General features: G+C 39.1%; 1 protein-coding gene across 1 annotated transcript in view; it reads right to left on the reverse strand.

Annotated features, from left to right (window-relative positions):
* vwa5b1 (von Willebrand factor A domain containing 5B1) overlaps nt 1-21,609 on the reverse strand; it is a 71,255-nt gene extending 49,646 nt beyond the window's left edge. Inside the window, exons 1-7 of the mRNA XM_036141647.1 lie at nt 21,126-21,609; nt 14,472-14,628; nt 14,149-14,310; nt 9,998-10,223; nt 9,493-9,647; nt 7,990-8,121; nt 3,224-3,348 (exon numbers count right to left, since the gene is read on the reverse strand). Of these exons, the coding sequence (XP_035997540.1) occupies nt 3,224-3,348; nt 7,990-8,121; nt 9,493-9,647; nt 9,998-10,223; nt 14,149-14,310; nt 14,472-14,610 (939 nt within the window). The 5' untranslated portion in view covers nt 14,611-14,628; nt 21,126-21,609. The remainder of the gene's footprint in view (nt 1-3,223; nt 3,349-7,989; nt 8,122-9,492; nt 9,648-9,997; nt 10,224-14,148; nt 14,311-14,471; nt 14,629-21,125) is intronic.
* Between the last annotated feature and the right edge of the window lie 3,651 nt (nt 21,610-25,260).

A 25,260-nucleotide genomic window follows, 5' to 3' on the forward strand; every position in this document is an offset into this window, starting at 1 on the left:
GCTTACAGTTTGACAGAGGAGGAATTTGTCTCCGTGTTTAACTCATCCTTTGGGGAGCAGTGTGCTGCCAACACTGAGTGGCGCACAGGGAGCAATCTGTGGTCAAGGGTCTTGCTCGAGGACCCAGAGTGACAGACTGAGTTTTGAACTGACAACCTTTGCAGCCTCTCCAGGATTCAAATGCCCCCACTCCCAAGCTACTAGGCCACCACTCCGACAGAAAAATCAGATTTAATTCTGGGGTTTGTCTAGGTGCCCAAACCATTTAGTTCTATCTTTTTTTTTTTTTTGTATTTGCTATTCAGAGGAAGGCTTGGTGTGCTTTGTATCACCGCCGTACTCCGTAACCAAGGAGGTCTGAAGTTTAAGCTCAAAAATTATGATCAGACGTTCTTCAGGATTTTCTGTGAGAAAGCTGAATTCATGGTTACATCAATTACTGTGAGTTGTCCAGGTCCTGAATAAGCAAAGCGGCTCTAAATCATCACACTACCTCCATGCATGCTGTTGGTTTAATGTTACATGTACCAGGATGCACATCTTCAAAGAAAAGTTATGCTTTTGTCTCAGGAGTCCACAGAACAATCACTGGAAGCCCTGGAGCTCAGCAAGATAGGTCTTTTTTCTTTTAGCAAATGTGAGATAAGTCTTTGCTTTTTTTTGTAGTTAGCTGATGTCTTTACCCTGGCCTTCTCAAAAGGATGCTAGTTTTAAATTGTGGAATCAGGAACGCTAACTTTAAATGAAGCATGTGACGCTTGCCTGTTTTATTGGGTTAGATTAGAGGGGCAGTCTGTACATTCATAGCAAGTTCAGTACCAAAGTTTTCTCCAACTAGAACTTTTCTTGATAAAATGTCCCAATTCAGACAAATAATATACAAAAGCTTAGAAGAAATCATTCACCAGCCAACTTCCACCTCCTGCTGCCTTGATGTTCTACCCACAGCTTTCCGTGCCTGTTATAACATCTGATTTGACTCAGAAAATAAAAACGTCCCTTCTGTCAGGTGTTTTCCATCAGTCCCTAAAAACAGCTGTTATCAAACTGTTGAATGAGAACAATTTGGACAAACTACTTCAGCAGAACTACAGGCCAATCTCAAACCTCCCCTTCATCATTAAGATTATTGAAAAAGCTGTGCTTCAACAATTAAACACCTTCTTAACAATGACCAGCCGCTTTGATGTTGGGTCCTACTTAAAGGACAGGGACTTTTTCCCTTATCAGTAGGTAACTTTTCATCAGAGAGTAATTTCCCTCTGTGATTATTAAAGTATGTCTGATTCTGATTCTGATTCTGAGATGACAAAAATTACATGTGGGGTTTCCCAAGGGTCCATCCTGGGACCCCTCCTCTTCAATATCTACATGCTCCCTCTAGCTCAGATAATAAAAAATAACAACATCAGCTACCATAACTATGCAGATGACACACAGCTTTACATCACCATGTCACCAGGTGACTATGAACCAGTTCAAGCACTGAGTAAATGCCTAGAAGAAATCAATGCATGGATGTGCCAAAATTTTCTTCAATTGAATAAAAACGAAACTGAAGTAATAATATTTGGACAAATAGAGGAGAGATCAAAAGTTAGCACACAGCTTCAGCTGCTTCAGCTAAAAACCACTGATCAGGCCCGAAACCTGGAAGTAGTGATGGACTCAGACCTGAACCTTCAAAAGCATCTAAAAACAATAATAAGGTTGGCTTTCTACCACCTGAGAAACATTTCCAGGATTAAAGGACTAATGTCTCAGCAGGATCTGGAAAAATTAATCCATGCGTTTATTTTTAGTTGAATTGATTACTGCAACGGTGTTTTCAGGTCTGCCTAAAAAGTGGATCAGACAGCTGCAGCTGATCCAGAACGCTGCTGCCCCAGTTCACCCCAGTTCTAAAGTCCTTCCATTGGCTGCCTGTATCTCAGAGAATAGACTTTAAAATACTTCTGTTAGTCTATAAATCCCTAAATGGCTTAGCACCTAAATACATCACAGACTTGTTATCAGGGCATCAACCCTCCAGACCACTCAGGTCTTCTGGCTCCAGCCTGCTCTGCAGAACCTGAACCAGAACCAAACATGGAGAAGCAGCATTTAGTTCCTATGCTCCACTTATCTGGAACAAACTTCCAGAAAACTGTAAAAGTGCTGAAAGCCTGAGTTCCTTTAAATCAGGATTAAAAACACATTTGTTTAGGATTGCCTTTGATGGTTCTAGTTAAAATATTTTACTGAAACATCATTAGATTAAGTTTTTAAAATCATTATTTGCTTTTAGTTTCCATTTTCCTACGTTTTATTTCAAATGTTTCTTTGTGTTTGTTTTTTATTTGCTTTTATTCTGTTTTTATGTTTTAATCATGTAAAGCCATTTGTGTTGTCTTTGTACTGAAATGTGCTTTACAAATACTATTGCCTTGCCTTACCAATGCATTCTGGGAGTAATTTTGGAGGAACACCCCTCCTGGGAAGGTTCACCGCTGCTCCATGCTTTCTTTATTTGTGAGTAATGATAATCACAATTTGGTGGAGTCACAAAGCCTTAGAAATGACTTTGGGACCCATTTCAGGCTATTAGATATCAGTGATTTGTATCACTAATGTTTCAGACTAAACCTAAAGTCTGAATCGTTACAGGTAGAATTATTCAGTAATAAGACATATTTTGAGGCTCATTTGTGAGGTTTGAGCAAATCTAAAATCACGAAAATAGTTTTGGGTTTAACATATAAGCTGACAGAGACCTGAGAAAATAGAGTTTTATTATGTAAAACACTTTTTAAAAAAAGCATAATGTCAATGATGAGCAAAACTCTCAGTTTATGATACGTTTTGAAAACAATCACAAAATGAAGTGATGAAATTACAAATATGTTTTCCATTAATACATTTTGTAGTCCTTAACTTGGAGGGAATCTGAATCAAACAAAAATGTATTAAATCTCACCAACATCCAGCCTATAGGCCATAGACTGACACAAAAATCTTTCTACTATTATATGAGAATTCACTATTCCTGGGCATTGCTAAGCTCCCAGTGTTTCAGGATCATAACAACCCCTGTGTTGCAGGCTATAATTGAAATACTATAGATGCATCTTTTGAAAAGCACCATCCATTGAAGTCCTTTGCTTTTGTGTTCTCAAAAAGAAATGGGTGTAATTTTGTTGTCATCAGTTCAAATACACAGAGCTAATGTCGCCGACACACTCACTTTCCTCTGATTGCTGGAGTCCTTCTTGGTTGCTTTGATGAAATCGCTCCGACTGTGAAGGTACTCGTCGTACTCCTCCTGCGTCATGTCTCCGTTCTCCACGAGCACGTGCGGCACATGGGGCTCTGACATGGCACAGCCATGGAGAACAAACACATCAAGAGCAATATTGTCAGTTTCTGTGACTCATTGCTTTGCAGGGGAATGGGGGGGGGGGGGGGGGGGGGGGTATTCCAAAAGCACAAAATTACACCCAGATTGATTGTAGATTTAATTGTGTCACAGAGGGTTTAAAGAGGAAGCAAAACGAAATTAGAAAAAGGTTGAACCTTTCGTTTCTTGCCAAGGTTAGGAATGAAAATTTAGTATATAGTATATAGTATATATATATATATATATATATATATATATATATATATATACTATATACTAAATTTTCATTCCTAACCTTGGCAAGAAACAAAAGGTTCAACCTTTTTCTAATTTCGTTTTGCTTCCTCTTTAAATATATATATATATATATACACAGATATATAGATAGATAGATAGATAGATAGATAGATAGATAGATAGATAGATAGATAGATAGATAGATAGATAGATAGATAGATAGATAGATAGATAGATAGATAGATAGATAGATAGATAGATAGTGTGTGTGTGTGTGTGCATATATATGTATATATGTCATTGATTGCAATATTGCATATTAAAAATGTCCAAATAGACTTTTACACTTTCAGAAATAAAATGATAAAATATCCAATTCATTTGTGATTAATCTTGAGTTAACTATTGACACTAGGCAATTAATTGGGATATTATATATATATATATATATATATATATATATATATATATATATATATATATATATATATATATATATATATATATATATATATGGTTATTTGGCTATTTATAGGGTTTTACATGAAATGAATAAATAAATATTTCTCCTTATAGGCCCACAGAGGGGGCAATTGTCTCTCCGTTTTCAACCCATCCTTTGGGAAGCAGTGTGCTCCCAACACTGAGTGTTGACCCTTGACCAATCTATGGTCAAGGGTCTTGCTCAGGGATCTAGAGAGACAGACTGAGTTTCGAACCAGTGACCTCAGCAGACTCTCCGAGACACAAACACCCGGCCACTAGGCCGCCACTCCCCCCATTAAATGTATTTTAGTTTAACCATGAGTGTACAAAAGCACATATTTCACACTGCCACTTCGAAACACACCAAGAAGGTTGAGTTTTAAAGACAAAGTAAATCACCAGCTTGTGACCGAAATACCATAAAAAAAACAACTGATTTTCTGTATGATGTTATAAAGCCCCAACATCATTTTTGAAAGAATTTTGACTCGCTTTTTTCTTTGGTCCATTAGGGTTTGGAGACATTTGTTTATTCACAGTGCAGGTTATTGAGTGTTCTAATTAAGATGAGATACTGTCAGCTGCAGGAATTCAATCTTTAATTATGCTAGTATTAATATTGTCTGTGTTTTCGGTGTAAACTGTATTTACCATCAAATGCATTTCATTTAACAACTGTTAGCGTAATACTAGAAGGTTGTAAGATTGTTTTTAACAATAGGTGCTGTGGGCTTTCTAAAATTGTATTGTTTGGAAAAGGGCAAATACAGTACCTTGCAAAAGTATTCAGATGTGAAAAGGTGTTTACCCCCTTCCTGATTTCATTTTTCCGTTTTATTTTATTACATGTTTGTCACAGTTAAGTGTTCTAAAACATCAAACAAAAATGTTCACTTCAGTCAAAGACAACACAAGTTAACACAAAATACAGTTTTTGATTATTAAGGGAGAAAAAAACTCTGTGAAAAAGTGATTGCTCTCTAAACCTAATAACTGGTTGGGTCACCCTTAGCAGCAACAACAACCAAGCGGTTGTGATAAGTTGCAATGAGTCTTTTCCAGAGCTGTGGAGGAATTATGGTCCACTCATATTTGCAGAATTGTTATAATTCAGCCCCATTGGAGGGTTTTCGTGCATGAACAGCCTTTTTAAGGTCATGCTATAGCATCTCAATAGGACTCAGTCCAGGACTTTGACTAGGCCACTCCAAAGTCTTCATTTTGTTTTTCTTCAGCCCTGCAGAGGTGAACCTGCTGGTGTGTTTTGGATCCTTGTCCTGCTGCAGAACCCAAGTTAGTTTTAGCTCGAGGTCACAAACAGATGGCCGGACGTTGTCCTTCAGGGTTTTTTTGTTTTTGTTTTTTTGTCAAAGCAGAATTCATGGTTCCATTGATCACAGCAGATCTTCCAGGTCCTGCACAAGCAAAACAGCCCCACACCATCACACTACCACCACCATATTCTACTGTTGCTATGATGTTCTTTTTCTGCAATGCTGTGTTACTTTTACGCCAGACGTAACGGGACACACACCTTCCGAAAAGCCACATTTTTGTGTCGTCAGTCCACAGAATATTTCCCAAAAGTGTTAGGGATCATCTAGATGGACAGTTTAGAATAGCTGAGGACACAGGACACTCAATTACTTTCTTTTATGTCTGTTCCCAGAATTTCTTTGGATCTCGGCATGTTGTCTAGCTTTTGAGGATCTTTTGGCGTACTTCCCTTTGTAAGACAGGTCCTATTGAAGGGATTTGTTGATTGAGCTCAGGTGGCAGTAATCAAGCCTGGGTGTGGCTGGAGAAGGTGAACTTAGGTGTGATAAACAAACACTTGGTCATACAGGGTCATGAAGGTTTGGAGTATTTTTACCTTAATAGTAATTAACAATGTTGTCTATGACTAATGTTTAAATTAGTTTGATGTTCTGAAACATTTAAGTGTTGACTGGCCCAAGTCAGGGTTGGGTGGTGAAAACATATCCAAATCTTTGACATTCCTCTGGAGAGGCATAAAATCCATCGCCTTCATTCAAATTCATGGACTGGCCTAGTCAAAGCCCGGGCCCCAGTCCAACAAACCCACAGAGATCTTCCAGTCTGTGGTTAGACTTGAAGATCGCTGTTCACAAGCGAATACAATCCAGCATGAAGGAGCTGGAGGAGTTTGACCTTGAAGAGTGAGCAAAGAAACCTGTGCAGCAACGTGAGCGGCAGATTGGAAGCATGAAAATACAACGGTAAAGAAAAATCTGAAAACAAAAGATCTGAAAAAGAGGCAAGAGCAGACGAAAATTGTACAGTTACTAGTTTTGAAAAATAGCATTGCAAAAATACAGAAGTGTGCAACTGAGTAGGTTGATTTTAAAAAAAATTAAGAGGTGAACAGTCATGCATGGGGAAGTTTTCTTTTTTTTGTCCAATTTGTTGTTTGCTCCACACCAAATAAGACATCTTCAAATTTGTAGGCATGCTCCCTAAATGAAAACGTGCCGACTCTCAAATGATCCATTTTAACTCCAGGTTGCGAGGCAACAAAACAAGAAAAATGCCAAGGGGTTGGAATACCTTTGACAGCCTCTCCGCGTGGCAAAACTGTTTTGAAAAGAAAATAAGAATCTGTTGAGGCTACAGCTCCCATAGTTTTACGTCTCTGTGGAGACTTAGAAAAATTTAGCTTTTTTTTTATTGGACTTTCACGGCAATCATGTTTGGACGGATGTAGCAAAAATTGCCTCAATCTGTCCAGGACAGATCTAGATTACATTTACCTGCTCCCGAATAGTATAAGCAGAAGACACAGCTGCAGCAGACTCCCTGATGTGCTCAACATAACATTATTTAGTTGAGATTATGCTTTTAGAAAATTATAACGGAGGTTGCACCGTGTTTATATAGCTACGCAGCAGCTACTGTATCTATGGTAACATTATTAGGCCACCAATAATTTAATCTACCAGCCATTCGGAAGAATGAGCAACGATGGCAAATACGAGCATCCTCAACTCCTTCGTTCAAAGCTTTGCTGTTTTATCTCTTAACAAATACAATTCATAAGCTACCTTTTGCTTGTAACAAAGCACAACGAAGGAAAACCCGCCTGCCAATATTATATAGTGCAAATATTTAAGCATATAAGTTCCTGTAAAAAATAAAAATCACAATGTATGCCCTTTAATTTGTTAACATGTACTGCTGGCAAATGTTAGTACCGGATTTAAAAAAGTAAATGTCTTCTAAGGTCTTGCTTTTCACATTGTCCTGTTAAAAAGGTAAAATCTCGGTCTGTAGAATTAGAAACGCAACGCTGTGGCTACATGCGCAGCTCTTTGTCACGCGCTGAAGGTTTGAAATGCAGCTCCGTCTCCCTCCATCCCTCGGCTCAAGCGGAGCGTCCATATTGTGGCGGAGAGAGCAGCGCGAGGGTGCTGGGAATTAGATTGCCCCACATTGGCCGCAGGTCCGCTCGTGAACAAAGCCCTCATAAGAGGCCCATCAGCCCAGCGAGCGTCCGCGGCTCATTCCCGCCTCAGGGAGAACACCGGCCCACACATTCTACAGATCAAGACAGCGTCGAGGGACAAAAAAAGAGCACCAGAGGAGAAAAACCTTGGCAATGCACACCTACACCATGGAGAAGGACTCTTCTGGCATGCAATTTATTGCAACTGAAGGGGTTTTTTTTTTCCCCCTAGAAAGGCACTCGTGCTCTAAGTAAGGTACTGAGTCACCTCACGGCTGATCTGATTACAGGCAACCTACGGTGTAAAAGGGAAGAAAAAAAAAGAAAGAAAGCCAAGAGCCAATTTCAAAAGATCTTACTTGCAAAGGAATAAAAGCCTAAGTGCAGGGCTGTGCTGCAGCAGAGTTTTTTTAACTCGTAGACCTACCGCTGGGGTAGATTAGTATTTCGACGGGGCAGTCGTAAGTGTATTTGTCTGCCAGTGTGATGACGACGCTGGTGGCCGAGCGGGCCAGAGGGTCCGCGTCGGCTCGGATGGCATGAGAAGGGCTCTCCACTCCTACACAGAGCAAATGACAAACACAAGCAGTTACTCCAGGTTACACATGCAGGTGGACTTAAGGCAGCATAAACAACCAACAATTCAATGAGCCTTGCTGTGACATTTAGATAAATAGCTTTAGAAGATTTAGTCTGTTACACTTTCACGTCTAAAAGATGGGGAAATACACTAAAGCTGCACAAACGTTGATGAGAGTCACCAGAATTAAAACAGGATAACGTGTGTAACTATTAGTGGAATTAGAAAACCTCCAAAATGTCACGATACTCTGCAAAATGGTTTTCATGTTTTTAATTTATACGCCTCCTTCACACCAGACTAAGAGCACGACACAAAAGGAATAACCAGCCAGAATGTGGTTAGTCTTGTCAAAAGTGTGCCTTGATCAGTATTTTTGCACATAGCAATCAATTGCCCTGTAACAGCAATTGATTGCTATGTGCAATCAATTGCACATAGCAATTGATTGCATGTGCAATCAATTGCACATAGCAATTGATTGCATGTGCAATTGATTGCACATGCAATCATGTGCATGTGTGTGCTTCTCCCCCGGCAGCAGGGGAGAAACACACACCACTCCAAATTGCAACTATAAGCTAGTTGGTGGGACAAAGAGAGCTTGAGCTTGAAGTTCAGGTGGAAACGCTGTTAAAGAGAATCCCTGAGATTGTATTTAGCAACGAGGAAAAAGTATGAGCAGCTGCTCAAGAGTGTTTAAAACATATTTTAATAACAGTTGCAGCAAGACTAACAAAAAGTGAACTTCAGGTTTTAGGATCTTGTGTGCATGATTGTCTCTGATTGCGTATCCCAAGCGAGAGAGAACATACATGGTGGTGCGATGCATTTGTGCAGAAATCCCACGGCCCTACATCTCCACATGCTGCAGATAAGCTGATGAAATCACAGATATCTTCTTCCCCATAGTAACTGATGGCGGATACGCAGAAACCCCTCATGTAGGGAGAGAGATCCTGCAGATCCTGATGAAACATCCTGATACCTGCTGCAGTATGATCGCATTAGGATGACATAGAAGACAGCGGGGGAAACGTGTGTTGAGTACTAAACGCATGGGTAGGGTCAATAATCCTTCACACTGGAAATGGGTTTTCTAAATTTAGCCCCGATCCAGGGAAATTGAAACAGTCTTGGAAATCCTGGACAACAAAACGAGGTCCTAATCCGGTGTGAAAGGGGCCTTTGATTGAATTATTTCAACTAATTGAGAATTATTCTAAAAACAAGGCTGATCAATTTAGTCAAAGTGTACATTTTACCACACAGAATGTGCTGTGCTGTAGTTTTGCAGTACAGATGAATGCGTAATGTGAACATTTTTGCGTGGAGATAAATCTGCCTCACCTGCAAGGAGATATGGAGCTCGGATCTCCAGCTGGAAGTTAAATTCATAGTCCATGGAGTTTATGGCCTCCTCCTCCAGCAGCGTAGCCAGCCACAGCGGGGAGGTGTTTGGATTTTGATCATGAGGGCTTGAGGCACAAATGGGTCTTTCACGCCTAAATTGATATTTTTAAAAAAATGACAATTTTGAAATGAAGCAACATATGTTCAATACCTTTGAACGTTACTGAAAATACATTTATTTCAGTAGGGGAACTCATTGTGATTAATTAAACACAGATTTATGTTTTCAAGCCTTTATGTAATGTTGAATTTCCACTTAGAGCTAATGAGAAGGTGACATTTAAGATTAGAATATTACATTGTTGATACAGAAATGTGGTCTTGACGGAAAAAAAATATGTTTAATACCTGCTTAAAGGTCATTTTCAAAAGAAACTTTTAATCTGAAAAATGAACGGTAAAATCTGGACATCCAGATTGCGTTTTCATGTCTATTTCTTACGTTCTAGAGAAGTTTGGGGACAAGCCCTGCTCCTCGTTGATGGTCCTTTGCACCCGAGGCGTGCAAACCGGTGGGGACGAGACCCTGATGCCACCGCTGGGCAACGTGGTGAGCTCAGAGGACGTGCTGACCAGGATATGGACGGTCTCCATTGGAGGGATTAGTCCAAGGTTAACCACCAACACTGTCCTCTCAAAGTCCTCGTCCATCAGTATGTTGCCTGTAACTCCAGTTCAGAAAGGTTAGAATATTATTTCGTGACAAAAACAAATGTGAAAGAATCTTAAAGCAAACTTTAACAGTGGGTTCTTTGGTCAGTGGTTCTATTTGTGCTTTTAAACAGCTTTCTTGCGGCAAAACTGCTTTTTTACAGATCGGTGAAGAAATGTTGCCTTTCGGCGTGATGGCGCGCTGGGAACTGGGGCTGTGTAAATAAATTTGAATTAAACTGAACACACTTTTTGCAGATGGGTCTTCAAGATATGCTTAATGTCGGATTAAAAATATCTTTTAAAAACCCTGCAGGGCTGCATTGTCAATGATGCTTGCATTCTCCTAAACTGCATCTAACATTTGCCATTCGGGTTCTCTTTGAGTATAAAATGCCACCGCGTATTTATATAATTACAGACGGGAAAATACGTGTTCAGCATGCGGAAAATGTTCTCACTAAATAGATTCAGGGTAGTTCCTTTGGCCTTTGATAGTTTCCAGCAGATGTCAACAGATGCAAAGAAATCATAAACCACAAATTAAGCACATAAGGTAATTTGCAATAGAGTGGGATGACAAAGGAAAACGTACTGTACATATAATTACTTAGAAAACCCTTTGTTGTTAAGGATAACTTCTGTAGTTTTCTACAGTTTGTAAAAAAAAAACTACACAAGCTTTATTTTTTTCCTTCTCTGAGACCAGCAGAGAGTTGTTTTAGCTGTGTTTGGGATCATTGTACCAGTGTTTTATCTTTTGCCTCTTTGTAGATGGTAACAGATTCTTATCAAGAATATCTCTGTTTATTTCTCAATTCATGTTTCCTTGATTTATATAAAGTCCGTATTTTCAGCACACACCTTTTTAACTGATTATTCTTAATTATACTGTATAATCTGTTGCTTCTGACGTTTGATACTTTCACTGGTTTGTAGTTGTTTATTTTGTATGTGTGGATGAATGTTTGTAACTGACATGTAATCCTGCTGTTTTGGCCAGGACGCTCTTGTTAAATTTATTTATTTATTTTTTATCTCAATGAGACTGGTTAAATAAAATAAAAAATAATTAAAAACATAGACCAGCTTTCCACCTGGGTCACTGACAGCTTCCTGAATGTCAGTAAAACCAGGGAGGAAAGCCTGAGAGGAAAGCCAAGAGCAGCAGGAAGTGGCCCTTCCTTTAGACCTGCCATCACTAACGGGTCATCGATTTCAAATACCTGGGAACGGTCACATGATGATGAGCTGAGAAAGATCTAATTTAAAAAGGCTGTATAAAAAGGCTGAATCGCAGCCTCTTCTTTTTTTTTTTTTTTTAGTAAACACACTTTGCAACTGGTATTTAGGACACTTATTGAAAGTGTTCCCCTCGCCTCCCCATTCAATACCGTTTCCTGGCAGAGGCGGGGAATCCAGGTTCAGAAAGCAAAAATCCATTTCAGAGATTAGTTCCCGCCATAAGGTCACACGGTTCATGAAGTCAGCAGTAAGAAAGGAAGGAAAGGAGCTTTGGACTGCTGTGCGGACGTCGGACAGCCTTTAACTCATCCATCATTACGCGAAAATTGACTACAGAGTGCTCCCTCTCTTCTCTCAGAACATTTTCGTTCATTTCCAGGAGGTGTGCTGTGCTTATAAGTCATGTCACGCAAGGGATTGTGGGATACCTTTGAGCTTCTTAGCCCCGGTAAGGTACATCGCGAGCTCCCTGTGCTTAAGGAACTGTGATAGGAAGCACAGCGGCTCCTTTTCTCCTTCCCTACTTACTACATTATTCAGACAGCAGTCATCATGGCAAATGCTGACGCCCTTCAACTTTGTCTGACAGGTATTTACTAATTAGACCCTTTCAGGTGCAGCGCTGTACTAAAATCACCTGGTTAGGTGAACAGGATGAAGGAGAACCAGGCAGGGTTTTTACTTTCTGAAACCAGATTTAGCCACCTCTGTTTGGTGGTATGGGAAACTCTTCACCAGAGACAAGAACAAGCTGAACCAGGGGGTCAAACAGCAAATGTTTCCTATTGAGCTACATGAGGGGTCTGCTAACTGTGGCTCCAGAGCCGCATGTGCCTCTTTACACCTTCAGCTCTTAAAAACTTGGACCAAAAATGCAAGGGGGGGGGGGGGATTTTGTCAATGTTTCTAAAAGTAAAAGTAATTTAAAATTGCTAGCTTTAGGATGTATTTAGTTCTGCAATATATGCACAACATTTCCAGAAAGAAAGAAGCTAATGGTGTATAGAATATTTTACTATAGATAAATTAAGTATCTTTTTGTGAATAGGTTGCAAACGACTTGCTTTTTCATCATTTTAATGCCATTTGCTATAAAAATCAAATTGAAGAAAATGTATTAAACCTAAATATAAAAATACTGTTGGTTTAAATAATTTAAAAAAAACTTGATCTTTAATTAAAAAACATTATATAGTTAACAAACCTTATATAGTGTACTATAAAAACAAGCTCTTGTTTCAAAGAGATGTAACTTTTGTGGCTCTAAACAAAATTTGCTTTGCTGGACCGAGGGCAAAAATGACTCTGCGGGTTGTAAAGGTTGCTGACCCCTGATCTACATAAACATGCACTGGAAAAAAAGTATAAGGAAGGCAGGCTTGCATTGACCCAACACATCAACTGCAAGCATCAATTAATCTAAAACTCAACTATCCTCTCCGCTGTGCTCATCCTAAACATGAAATACTTTAAAAAGACACACACACTGGTTAGATAGCTGTTGTTTTTCTAACGATGCAATGATTGTAATGAATTCAGTATTTCGAGAAAAGGTTTTTGCTTTTAGCTAAAATATTTTTTTTTCTTTATTACACTGTTTGTATGTATGCTTTATGGTTGCTTGTTTTGTCAAATCTTCATTTAAAAATGGAATTTATAACAAAATTGCAATAAAACTATCTTTTGCTGAAAAACTTCCCTGTACCACGATGTTCCTACCACTAAATGTAGCTCAGGCTGTAAAAAAGATTTGCTCCAGGTTGCTTTCTCCTCAGCAGTGGAGTCTGGTGCAGTGAGTGGGCACAGAGGCCATTACAGCTGGTTGTCTTTAAAACAAAGGTACTTACTAAAGCCAGATTCTTCCAAAAACCTTTTCCCATCTGTGTGTTTTTGCAAAAATGAGGTTGCGACAGCGTTGAGATATCTTTTTGCCTTACAGCATCATCAAATGCTTTTGTAATACTCTGGTAATTAGGAATCTAAATAGGTACAGATTTGGCTATTTTCATGGCTTTTCGTGTCATTTTATACCTATTTTTCTTCATATTTCCAATTGTTGTCATTCTGTTTTACAAAGTTAATTCAATTGAATTCAATTTAAATCAATTCAATTGTATTTATATAGCACCAATTCATGAAAAATGTCATCTCAAGGCACTTTACAAAGTCAAATCAATTATATTATACAGATTGGTAAAAACATTTCCTATATAAGGGAACCAGTTGATTGCTTCAAAGTCCCCACAAGCAGCATTCACTCCTGGAGAAGCGTAGAGCTACTACGACTTATGTGTTTGAATTTATTGTACATGTGCATAATTTTGGTTATCTGATGTAAATATAATTACAAAAACACCATCAGGAATACTTTCACTGAGAAAGAGTTATTTTCCCTGCTGTCTTCCCAATGCATTCCCCAGTGTTGTGCGTGAATTATACTCATGTTTCTCACTAAGTTTATTAGACTATGACCAGGCTGTCAAAAAAACAATAAACCAGACACCACAGAGGGGGATCTAAGGCCAAAATGAGGACCTGATTAATCCAATAATACTTCACAGAGCTGGAAAAGATGCACAGGCTTTGATGCTGCTCTATGCTTTTATCACAACAAACCCCCCCCAACCCCTACACAAATAGAGGCCTTCTGACCTGGAGCCCATTTAACAATATTGATCCGAGTGCCTTCATCCTTACCTGTGCCGCTCTGCAGTGCCCCATTAGCTGTGTGGCAGCTCTCCTGAAAACAATCATCAAGTTTCGCCTTGCCTTTTACTTGCAGGGTTATAATCTGACTGCAAATCATAGCCTCGAACCCTACAACAATGGAGTTTTCTTCCAGTGGATATATGAAGATGCCTGATGGTGGGAAGAGAAAGAGAAAAGATGCACGACCAGGGGGGATTAAAAAAGAAAATCACCAGCAGGCAGTCGATGAAGACGAGTTTAACCGCGGCTTTTCATCGCACACAGGTTTGAATTGAATTAACACGGATCTGGAGTGCAGCAGTCTCGCTTACCCTCGATTGCATGATCCTCGATATTCTCATAGGTCATGGAGGCCGTCAGAGCCAGAGTGTAACCCCTGACGCAGCAGGTGATGTCAGACACGCTGAGGGGCAGCGCACACTGGGTCTCCTTGTTAATGAGTCCAGGCATCCTGCTGGCTTTAAGATTCTGCTTTGAACAGCAAAAAAAAGTTCAAATTAGTACATTTGATTATAAAATAAAGCTAAAATCTATTGGAAAAATGCTTTATTTCATAAATGCATGCAGTGAGGGCTAAAGGAAAGTTTTTGACCGTCCTGACGGTGTCTGATATCAGATGGTTTATGATGGAAAGTAGCAGCCAGGTGCTGCTTGTCAAATACAGTAGCTCTGAAAAGAGTTCAGTCTAGATTAAAATGTCAGGTTTAAGAGATGAAACTTTGACGAATCGAAGCTGTTCTAATATAAATATTCTGGCATGTGCTTATTTGCATAAAACCACAGTGCAATCTATGTAAACTTTTGTTTTTTAGTTGGACATTATTGCAGATGTTGTAAAGTGTTACCCGGATTTATTTATTTTTCTAAACCCTTCAGGAGAGCAGAGAATGTAATGTGTAAAAAAAGAAAAGTGAAAATAATTGCAATTCGTAAAAAGGCAGTTTCCAATTAAAAATTTAAAAAAAATTAAAAATTGTATTAAGAAGTTTTTCTAAGTTCCACTATAGAAACGTGTTCTTTACTTGCAATTACATTGGATTACATGTTTCTGCATAAATGTGAATGCAGTTCAGAGTAATTGGAGAACATATGGGACAGCGAGGACACGACAGAAACTCTACATGTCTCCAAAATAGATGGAATGACGAGACTAAAACTTGTAACGTGGAGCCAAAAGCAAAACTGAAGGAGCTGTAGGATGCATCAACATAGTGCTGGTTCTGTTCTACATGTGACAACAACTTCTAACATCTTAATGGGTCAAAGTTGTCCCACGGCCAATCTTTTCCCCTGGGTGGAAAGTTTGATAAAATGCTGGAAAGTATGAGCCCGAAAGCGTGCCATAACTGAAACATCGTTAGTTCAACTTTGTAGTCCAGCTGTTTTATTATTTGCTTTCACTTTCTATTTTCCCATGTTTTATTGTGTTTCTATATTTTATTCCAACTTGCTTTTATTCTGTTTTATTCCCATATGTTTTAATCATGTAAAGCACTTTACATTGTCCTTGTACTGAAATGTGCTACGCAAATAAATCCGCCTTGCCTTGCCATGCAATGCTCAGTGAAGTGGCAAAATACCGATTCTTCCATCTTAACGCTGACAAGCATCCCTTATCAGATTAAATGTTAGCGTCCATGACAATTAGAAAGAAAAGAAAAGGTGTGGTTTCTTTGGTAGGGTTGCCAGTTTATTTCTCCATAGAAAGAAGAACAGCTTTGGTTTGCAAAGCTGCAACTGGGCTTTCCAAGGCCTAAAAACCTTCGTTTGGTGATTGTAATTGGCTCTAGTTGCGTTCTGTAAGCCTGCATGCAAAGGATTTATTTAACTTGACCAATTCTTCAAAGTCCAATAAACAGAGAACATTAAAGAAGAATCATAGATAAGCTTGACTGAAACAGACACGCTAAAGGATTTCTGAATAAAGGAACCAATTTAAATATATTATAAATTCTCCCAGTGTGTCCAACCCCGTGCATGAAGCTGTGTGCTCCTTCAGTGACAAACCGCTGCATCCTATTCAGTTTGACAGTCAGCAATTGGTTAAACCTCCCTTTTTAGCACAACTGACTGAAAAAAAACACAAGTACTTCAAAGGCATTTCAATAAAGTCCACAATGACAGCCAGGAGTAAAGTTATACGAATCACCACAAAACCACTGTGTAAACACACTCCATTCTGGCACAACCTTGATTTTCAAGTACCTAATAACCCAATCCACTATTCATCAAGGGAAGAAAGGAATCACTCTAACTTCTTTTTTTTTTTATATATATATATATATTTCTTTCTATCAGTGCCTTGACTCAGAAGCATGAATTTGGGAGGAAAAGAGTTCCTCCTCTGTCAATAAGTCCAATCCATCATTAAAAGCTGAGTTAACAGCTCACTGGAAACATCAAAAAAAAAATATTAGTTGAATTATTAAAGAAAATACAACAAGGAAGAAGACTTAGACTATTTAGAGTATATAAATAAAATTGCATCTTTGATACAACAGCCATTTCGGCCTTCTCTCGCTGCTCTGACTCCTGGATCAGAACCTCCAACAATGCATTTTCCCCTATCAGTACCCCTTACCTACAGAAAAATGATTTAAAAAGGCGAACACTTGCATACAATGCACCTTGGGTAAGAAGCACCAATTAGGCTTTTCGAGCCACCTGGACCTGCACACCTGTTCCCCCATTCTGGATATCAGAAAGTGAGAAACTTACCACCATTTTGAGCCGCTGAGTCTCCGCTTCACTAACCCTCAACAAAACAATTCTTCTTAACTGGAAGCCAAAGAAATCGTTGCATATAAACATCTAGACCAGGAGTGTCAAACATACGGCCCGTGGGCCGGATCCGGCCAGCCAAACAATTTAGTCCGGCCCTGTGGCTTAATGCATTATCATTATAAAAAAAAAAAAAAAAAAAAAAAAAATTTTTTTTTTTTTTTTTCCCCCCCCCCCAGTGTCCTGTCTGGCAATGTGGCACTAAGAATTGTTGTCTTAATGCCAAAAAGAGCTCATCAGATTTGACTTTCACAAGTGGAGCAGTACTGCTTTTGCCATAGTGCTCCGCTTGATTTATGAATGTGAATAGTTTTATTATGATTCATGCGGGGAATATCTCAAATGATATGGACACTACAATGGGAAAGTAGAAGAGGAAAGGAAGAACAAGAAGAAAAAAGAAAAGGTGAAAGAAAGAAGAGATAAAAGGAAGAGAATGATAAAACAATTATTGAAAAAAAACATGTACTTCGCTTAATTGAAAATATGCAGTTCCTATATTGTCCACGAGGGGCGCTGTGTTTTAATTAGCAGATTAAGCTTCAGGTGTGGAAAAATTTAAATCATTTCTTAATTTTTATCCGTTTGATGTATTTTGTCATGTAGGACAGTGTTTTTAAGTTCCAAAAAATGTGAATAAATGTTTTTCAACATTGTACAATCACTGTGATCAGTTCTTATGCATAATGCACAAGTAAATGTTTAACTGAGTAAAAGTTTTGTTGAAATTGTACATACTTTTCTTAAAAACGCTGAGGTTATTCATAATATATTGTGTAAAAGTGAAATGAATTTAATATAAAAATCAACAATAAGTCCAGTTTTATTAGTTCTATTTAATCTTGCAATGAGTTTATTCGTGTGGCCCTCTTGAGATCAGATAAAGCTGCTGCGGCCCCTAAACCAAAACGAGTTTGACACCCCTGATCTAGACGAACCTCACTAAATAAATGCATCTGGAAAGCAGTATGTAAATACCTTAGCAGCGATAAAATAAATCATCAAGGCAGGACTCATAGCTATAAAGTATAAAAAGATTTAGATGCTTGTTTTTCTCTGGCTCACGACTTTTTAATATCTTTCTTCAATTGAGGGGCATCACAGATGGGCAAGTTGATCATTTCACAAGCACCATTTGGACATGTAATAAAAGCAGATGCTGGCTTTCAAACTGTGCTCCAATAACAAGCTCACCAACATCTCTTGTTTTTTTTTTCCTTTTGCTCCAACAGCCCAGTGTCTCATTTCAAAAATAAATCTTACTTTTTATTCATTGCACCACTGAGTTTTGTTTTCTCCTGCTTCTGGCCTGTCTGCGATGCGTAAACTTGTTTCCATTTAAGGTTTTGACCAGTAAAATGTTCCAACTGTCCCTTACAAAGATTTTTTTTCTCTAAAAGTAAAAACCTGTTTTTCTTTACATTTTGCAATTTATAACTCTTTTAGAGAAATTCTGAGATCTTCTCATCGTAGTTTCTGAGTTTTAAAGATATTCCTGTTCAAATGGACCACTCTACGGAGAAAGAAATCCTTTTTATTATCATTATTGTTATTATTACTTTTGTTAGCCCTGAGCAATAAGATCAAATGCACAGCAGGGCCCCATTACAGACTCAAACAGTACAGCTAAAGCTATCAGTGGAGCGTTCTTCTTCGCCTCAGTAATCCTCCGCAGCGTGATGTAAATCCTGAGAAGTCTAGGGTAAGGTGAAACCAGCTTTATAAGCGTTCAAGATAAAAGTCATGGCAATAAAAAAAACGGGATTTTAAATTGACATTGCCATTAGAGCGCAACAAGCAAATACAGATCCTAAAGCTATTTGGGTGGGGAGGGAAAAATCTTCAGAAACATTAAAGAGAGAAAAGAGCAATTGTTCAGTTTCAACGTGTTTAACAATTACTGTCTTATCTACTTATTGGCATACCTGGTAAAAAAAAATTGTCAAAACTTAAAATATTTTTTTTTTTGCAGTACCATAATCCCACAGTGAATGTTTAAGGAAAATTCAACCTTTAGTTTGAGTATATTTATTCATGAGGGTAAAAATCCACAGTGACATTTCTTTTATTATTATTATTACTGGTACCACACTTTTTTTTGCATCCCTGTTGTGACAGCTCCAGCATATGAATGGAGCATAAATTAGTCTTCTCCTGTTCCATTTCTCAAGGTTACACAATCTTTACGTATCAATTTATGCATGGTTTGGGTCATCAGTTTAGTGGAAGACCCATTGATGACCCATTTTCAGTTTTTCTGCAGGAGGCCACAAGATCTTATTCTGTTAAGGTCTTTGTATTCGGCCCTTATGTATTCTTTGCTGTATGCCACACCCACCTGGAGTGTTTGGAGCCAAAAACATCACCTGAAGCTTTTTTACTAAGACCTGAAGATGTGCACCGTAAACACTCCAACATGTTCCCAGCGCCCACAACATCACAGATCATCTACCAATCATCTACCAAACTTAACAGTCTTGATCATACCTATTGATCTTTTGCTTTATGCCTCACCCACCTGGAGCGTTCGAAGCCAAAAAAAAAAGATCCCAGATGTACGTTTGTGACGGTAGGACATAAAAGGCTTTTTTATTCCCTGCCTCTATGACGTCTGGTTATCAGGTTTTAACGTTTTTTGGAAAATGGTGACGCCAGGGTGTTACTCTTTGCTGTGTTTAAGTATGTTTTTAACATAAATTATCACTCTGACTGGAGACATGGGCAAGTTTAAGCGAGCAGCCTTTTTGTGTAGCAATTTATTTAGTTCTAATAATCAACATGTTTGTCTTCATATGGATGGCAAGCTCTCTTGTCTTTCCCATTTTGAAGATCCACGGGGTAAAATGCGCCCCTCTCTCACATCATATTTAAATCCCTGGGATCAAATTAGACAGTTAAAGTACATATTTAGGAAACATGTTTTTTTTAAAAAAGGCCTCCGTAAGATTTATTTCAAATGCATTGGTCTCAATGTCAAATAGTTGTGGCAGCAGTGGCTTTGCAAGGATCAATGATTTCTTAAGAGGGGATATAGATTGGTTGGATTTAAAAAAAAAAAACAATAATGCAGCCTGAGATCATGCTACCGCCGTAAAAGAGACATTTATTTTAAGGCTCTTCAACAAACGAGCGTGGAGGGTGCTGTATGTTGAAACGAAACGAGCTTGCGCAACAGGGGCTGTGGTTTATTGTTGATGCCTTCCCCTGCGCAAACAATCTTGGTTTTGTGCTGTCATGGGGTCTGCGTTGGCTGCACGACCAGAGCCCCTCTGCACGAGCTTGATGGGAAGTCTAATGACGAAAGCAATATCCATAGAGACAGCCCTGCTCGCCTGCTTACTTGCATACTGACCAGTAGCATCGCCAAACTGTGCATATAAATCTGACAGGGAGACCAATCACACTTTACCTCTTCCAACAGGTGATTTCCTCTCGCAAAAGGGGAAAAATAAATCTCACTTCAAAGAAAAGCACAACTTTATGCACAAATCCTCCATCTACAGCCATAGAAATAGCCAATGAATAATAAACTGATCGGTCATTATAATGATATTAATGCCAACTGTGTTGTTGTTTTTTTGTTGTTGTTGTGAGAAAAAGGGAATATTAATGCAGTTACAGGTTTTTCCTATCTCAATAGTGCCATCATGTGTCCAATCGACCACACATTGACAACCAGACAGGGAAGCTTTAGCTGGAAATAATCAAGACTTAGACACAGGAAGCAAACAAAGCACAGCTGGGCTGCAAAACGCCCACCCTCCAAGTGTTAAAAGGTGCCTAAAATGTTTGATTCCTGCAAAAGTTTTCTTTCTAACAGCGTTGGTGGCAGCGATATTCATACTTTAATATCTTCTAGTTTCTAGAGTGTAAAAAGTAGACTCCCCACCCCACCCCACCCCACATGAATCACCCTGCCACCCCCTTGGGATTTACCAAAAGACGGTGAAAAGCATCAACTCTGAACCCAGACATGCTCTTCCTGCTCTCACAACAGCCAGCTGCTGCTGTGTCACCACCTGTTGAGGCGCATCCTCTGTGTACCTGTTTCCATCCGCTCACGCGTCCAGTTATTGACCCTTTTTTTTTCTCCTCCGGTCAAAAACTGCTGACAGGAGCCGGCACCGCCAGACAGACGCAAAGCGGCGTTAAAACGCATTAGTGCTTCCCTCCCATTGTCTTACCTTTCATTTGTGTCAAGTGCAGCGTGGATCTCTCCCTCTCTCTCCCTCTCTCTCTGTCAGAAGTCCACTTATCATGAAAGAAAACCTCCCCTCGTCCAGCCTCTCCTTTTTGCTCTCCTCTCCACTGCTTTTTTTTTCTTTTCTTTTTTTTCTTTTGCTATTTGTCCCCCTTTTTTTTCGTGGCGTAGAGGGAAGAGGAGATCTGCCACAGGTGGCAGGAACTACACATGCAGGCGCACAAGGCAAGGAGGAGGAGGAGAGAGAAGGGGGAGATGCTGATGCTGCTGCAGCAGCGGCGGCGGTGGTTCAGTCGAACCCAGCAACATGTGGTTCCAGAAACTGTTTCATTTATTTCTTCCACTGCTGCCTCCTCCTCCTCCTCTTCCTCCTCCTCCTCCTCCTCCTCCTACTGAGGGTGATGCTGGAGTTAGAGGTTCAAAAAGGAGACAAAAGCCCCCTCTCCACCTATCCCTATTAAAAGCATCATCCCCACCCACTCTTTGTTGACAGTATCAGCAGTTCAGACATCCTTTTTTTTTTTTTTTTTTTTTTAATAGCTGGAGATCAGCCTGCATGTCATGGAGTGTAACGCCAGCAGCAGATGGGTGGGAGACGGTCCACACATCCACGTCGTCTGTCATCCAGCCCGCCTGCCGTCAGATTGAAAAAAAAAAGCAGCATGCAGACGGGCAGCAGCGTTTTTTAAATCCAAAGTGGGTGTTTGGCTGTCTCATGGCTGTGTGATCACTTTGTTTGATACATCTGTTTATTGCTCTGCAAAGGTTTCCATGACAATTAATGTGTATTTGAAAAATCATTTTGGTGCCTTTGAATGTGGAGATGGTGTGTGTGTGTGTTTGTGTGTGTGTTGTGTGTGTGTGTGTGTGTGTGTGTGTGTGTGTGTGGGTAGCTGGGACTCAACATCCGCCTCTAAATTGGATTAACCTACAGCCAATGGAAGTCTCCCGCCTTTCCTCCCCCTCTTTCTTCCCTCGGTGTCACTCTCTGTTCCTCAGCCGCTCACACAAAGTCGCTCGCTGTCTGTTTCTCTCCCAACCAAAAGGACCAGCAGAGGGGAATGTAAAGATGTGAATAATATAAAAAAAATAAATAATAAAAAAAGATGTGCTTCCATTATCTCTAAACTGGTATAAAGTCTAACAAGAACTAAACGAAACAAAACTTTTCAGAACTGGAAATCCTCACAAGGCTGAAATGAAAAAAAAAAATATGTGAATGTTTTGGCTTGAAGGAATTTCCACAAGCCTAAACTATTCCACGTTTTTTTTTTTTTTTTTTTCATGTCACAACCACAAACTTCATAGTATTTTATTAAGATTAGTGATAGACCAACACGTTTTTACGCTTTAAAATCTGAAAAGTGCGTAGTGCATTCATATTTAGCCCCTCTCCTCCCTAGAATCATCTTTTGCCAAAATTACACCTGCAAGCATTACAGGGTATCCCTACATGCTCTGCATATATGGTGACATATTTTTTTCCACATCTATAAACATTAATGTTAAATATTAACATGAATTTTCAAGTACATTTATGTCTGGACTTTGACGGGTCCATTTTAAGCCCCATTGCACTGTGGCGCTGGTTATATGTTAATGAACAGGTTTTCTTCCAGGGTTGCCCTCTATTAGATCCATCAGTCTTCCTATCAACCCTGAGCAGCTTTCGTGTCGATGCGTAAGAAAAGTATCCCCACAGCATGATGCTGCCACCTCCATGCTTCACACTAAGGACTGTGGGATCAGCGTGTTTTGTGCCCACCACACCCAACGTTATGCATGTACACTGCAAAAACAGAACTAGAAATAAGTAAAATGTTCTTAAAATTAGTATATTTGTCCTTGATTTGAGCAGGTAAATAAGACTATTTGCCAATGGAATAAGATTTTTGCACTTAAAACAGGAAAAATTCATCTCCATCATCGTATTTCAAGTGCAGGATGTCTAATTATCTTATTTTAGGGGTCAAATTACTCATTCCATTGGCAGATAATCCATTTTACCTACTCAAATCAAGGATAAATACACTAACTTTAAGAACATTTTACTTATTTTCAGATCCATTTTTGCAGTGTAGGCCTTCTTCCAGATGTTTGTTGATTCCTTCGCGGCATGCGGTAAAGTACAGAGAAGAATTCTCATTGTTGTCTTTTTATAAAGCTCAGATTCGACCACCTGAGCCATGAATTTCATCAGCTCCTCCATAGTCACCATGAGCTTTATTGGCTGCTTCTCTGATAAATAATCTTGTTTTCCTGCACCCAGTTAATGTGGAGGACCACGTGCAGCTGTACCATGCTCTTCATTTCTAGACGATGGCTTGAGCAGTGCTCTGTGAGATGTCAGAAGCTCGGGATGCTGGTTAAAAAAACGAACCGCGCTTTAAATGTCTTGACAACTTTATTCCTGGCCTGTCTGCTGTGCTTCTGTGTCTTCATGATGCTTTTTGTTCACAAATCTTATCTAACAATTTGTCTGAGGCCTTCAGAAGACAGCTGTAGTTATACTGAGATGAAATAACAGACAGGTGGATTTTATATACTTGATAAATGACTTCTGAATGGTCTATCACTAAATATATATATATATATATATATATATATATATATATAGATAGATAGATAGATAGATAGATAGATAGATAGATAGATAGATAGATAGATAGATAGATAGATAGATAGATAGATAGATAGATAGATAGATAGATAGATAGATAGATAGGTTGTTAACGTTTTGGTTGGTTAACGTGACAAATGCAGAAAAATTAAAGGAATTATTTTGCACAGCTCTGCAAATGACAGGTTCATTTGTAAATGGATAAATATTAAGTGAGTATTTCCTGCCGTTTCTATGAATATTTCAGGCTTGTTAATTTCCCACATGAGGCAGTTCGTGGAAGAAAAAGCTGTCACACTGGTGCTTGAATAAAAACAGTTTTTTTCCCCCTCTTCACATTCTCTACATGTGCTGTATAAGTTTCTAAGACTCTCTATAAGCCAAAATTAGACCACTTTACAGAACTTGTTTCAGGTGATTTTAAGCGGGATCTCATTGTTTGGGTCACAATTAATATCTCATTCAATTTGACTCGATTGAAAAATACTCAATTAATCCCAAAGGGAAACTAAAGGTTGTTGTAAGTCATAGTTTGCAGATTTCTTCAGAGTGGTCGCACATGTTGATATCTGTGGACAGGAAGGATCTTATAGTGGTGAGGAACCATTCGACTGAAGACACTCTGCTGTTGTTGAAGAGTCTGATGAAAGGGTTGTCCGTGATATTTATTTTCTGACCAATCCATCTTTGCACATTCATCTCTGGGGGTTTTAGACGAGTTCCCAGAACAGAGCCAGACTTCTTTATTATCTTCTACAGCTTTTTTAAGTCACTAGTTCTGGTGCTGTAACCCAACAGACGATGGCAGAGGAGATCACGCTCTCCACCATAGACTGATCGAAGACATGAAGCGTCTTGCTGCAAACACTGAAGGACCCAAGCTTCCTCAAGAAGTATAGTCTGCTGTGTCAAGAGTTTTAGCTTTTCATTAAGCTGTTTCTAAACTTTGACAGGAACTGAAGAACACCCTCGTTACTGCAGAAAAAGTGTTGATGTGCCTGTGCATGTCCCGATGCATCCTTAGATCACCACTGAACAAGACGCTTCTTTACAATTGAAAGAAACTGTGGCTTCAGACAGGAGAGGCCTGCATGGTGCTTCTCAGTGTCATAAAGCATAATATAACATAACATGCACACCATAATCATTATCTGCCAAGATATAATCTTCTGACTTTAGAATGTTTAAATTCAGAGAATAGACTTTAAATCCTTCTGTTAGTTTATACATCCCTGAATGGATTAGCACCTAAATACATAAATACATCACAGACTTGTTATCAATGTATCGACCCACCAGACCAATCAGGTCTTCTGGCTCAGATCTACTGTGCAAACCTAGAACCAGGACCAAACATGGAGAAGCAGCATTTAGTGTTTATGCTCCACCAATCTGGAAAAAAAATCCCAGAAGACTATAAAAGTGCTGAAACCCTGAGTTCCTTTAAATCAAGGTAAAAAGGCTATATGTTTAGAGTTGTCTTTGAATGTTAAAGTTC

Source organism: Fundulus heteroclitus, chromosome 1 (assembly GCF_011125445.2).
Source record: "Fundulus heteroclitus isolate FHET01 chromosome 1, MU-UCD_Fhet_4.1, whole genome shotgun sequence".
Classification (NCBI taxonomy): Eukaryota; Metazoa; Chordata; class Actinopteri; order Cyprinodontiformes; family Fundulidae; genus Fundulus; species Fundulus heteroclitus.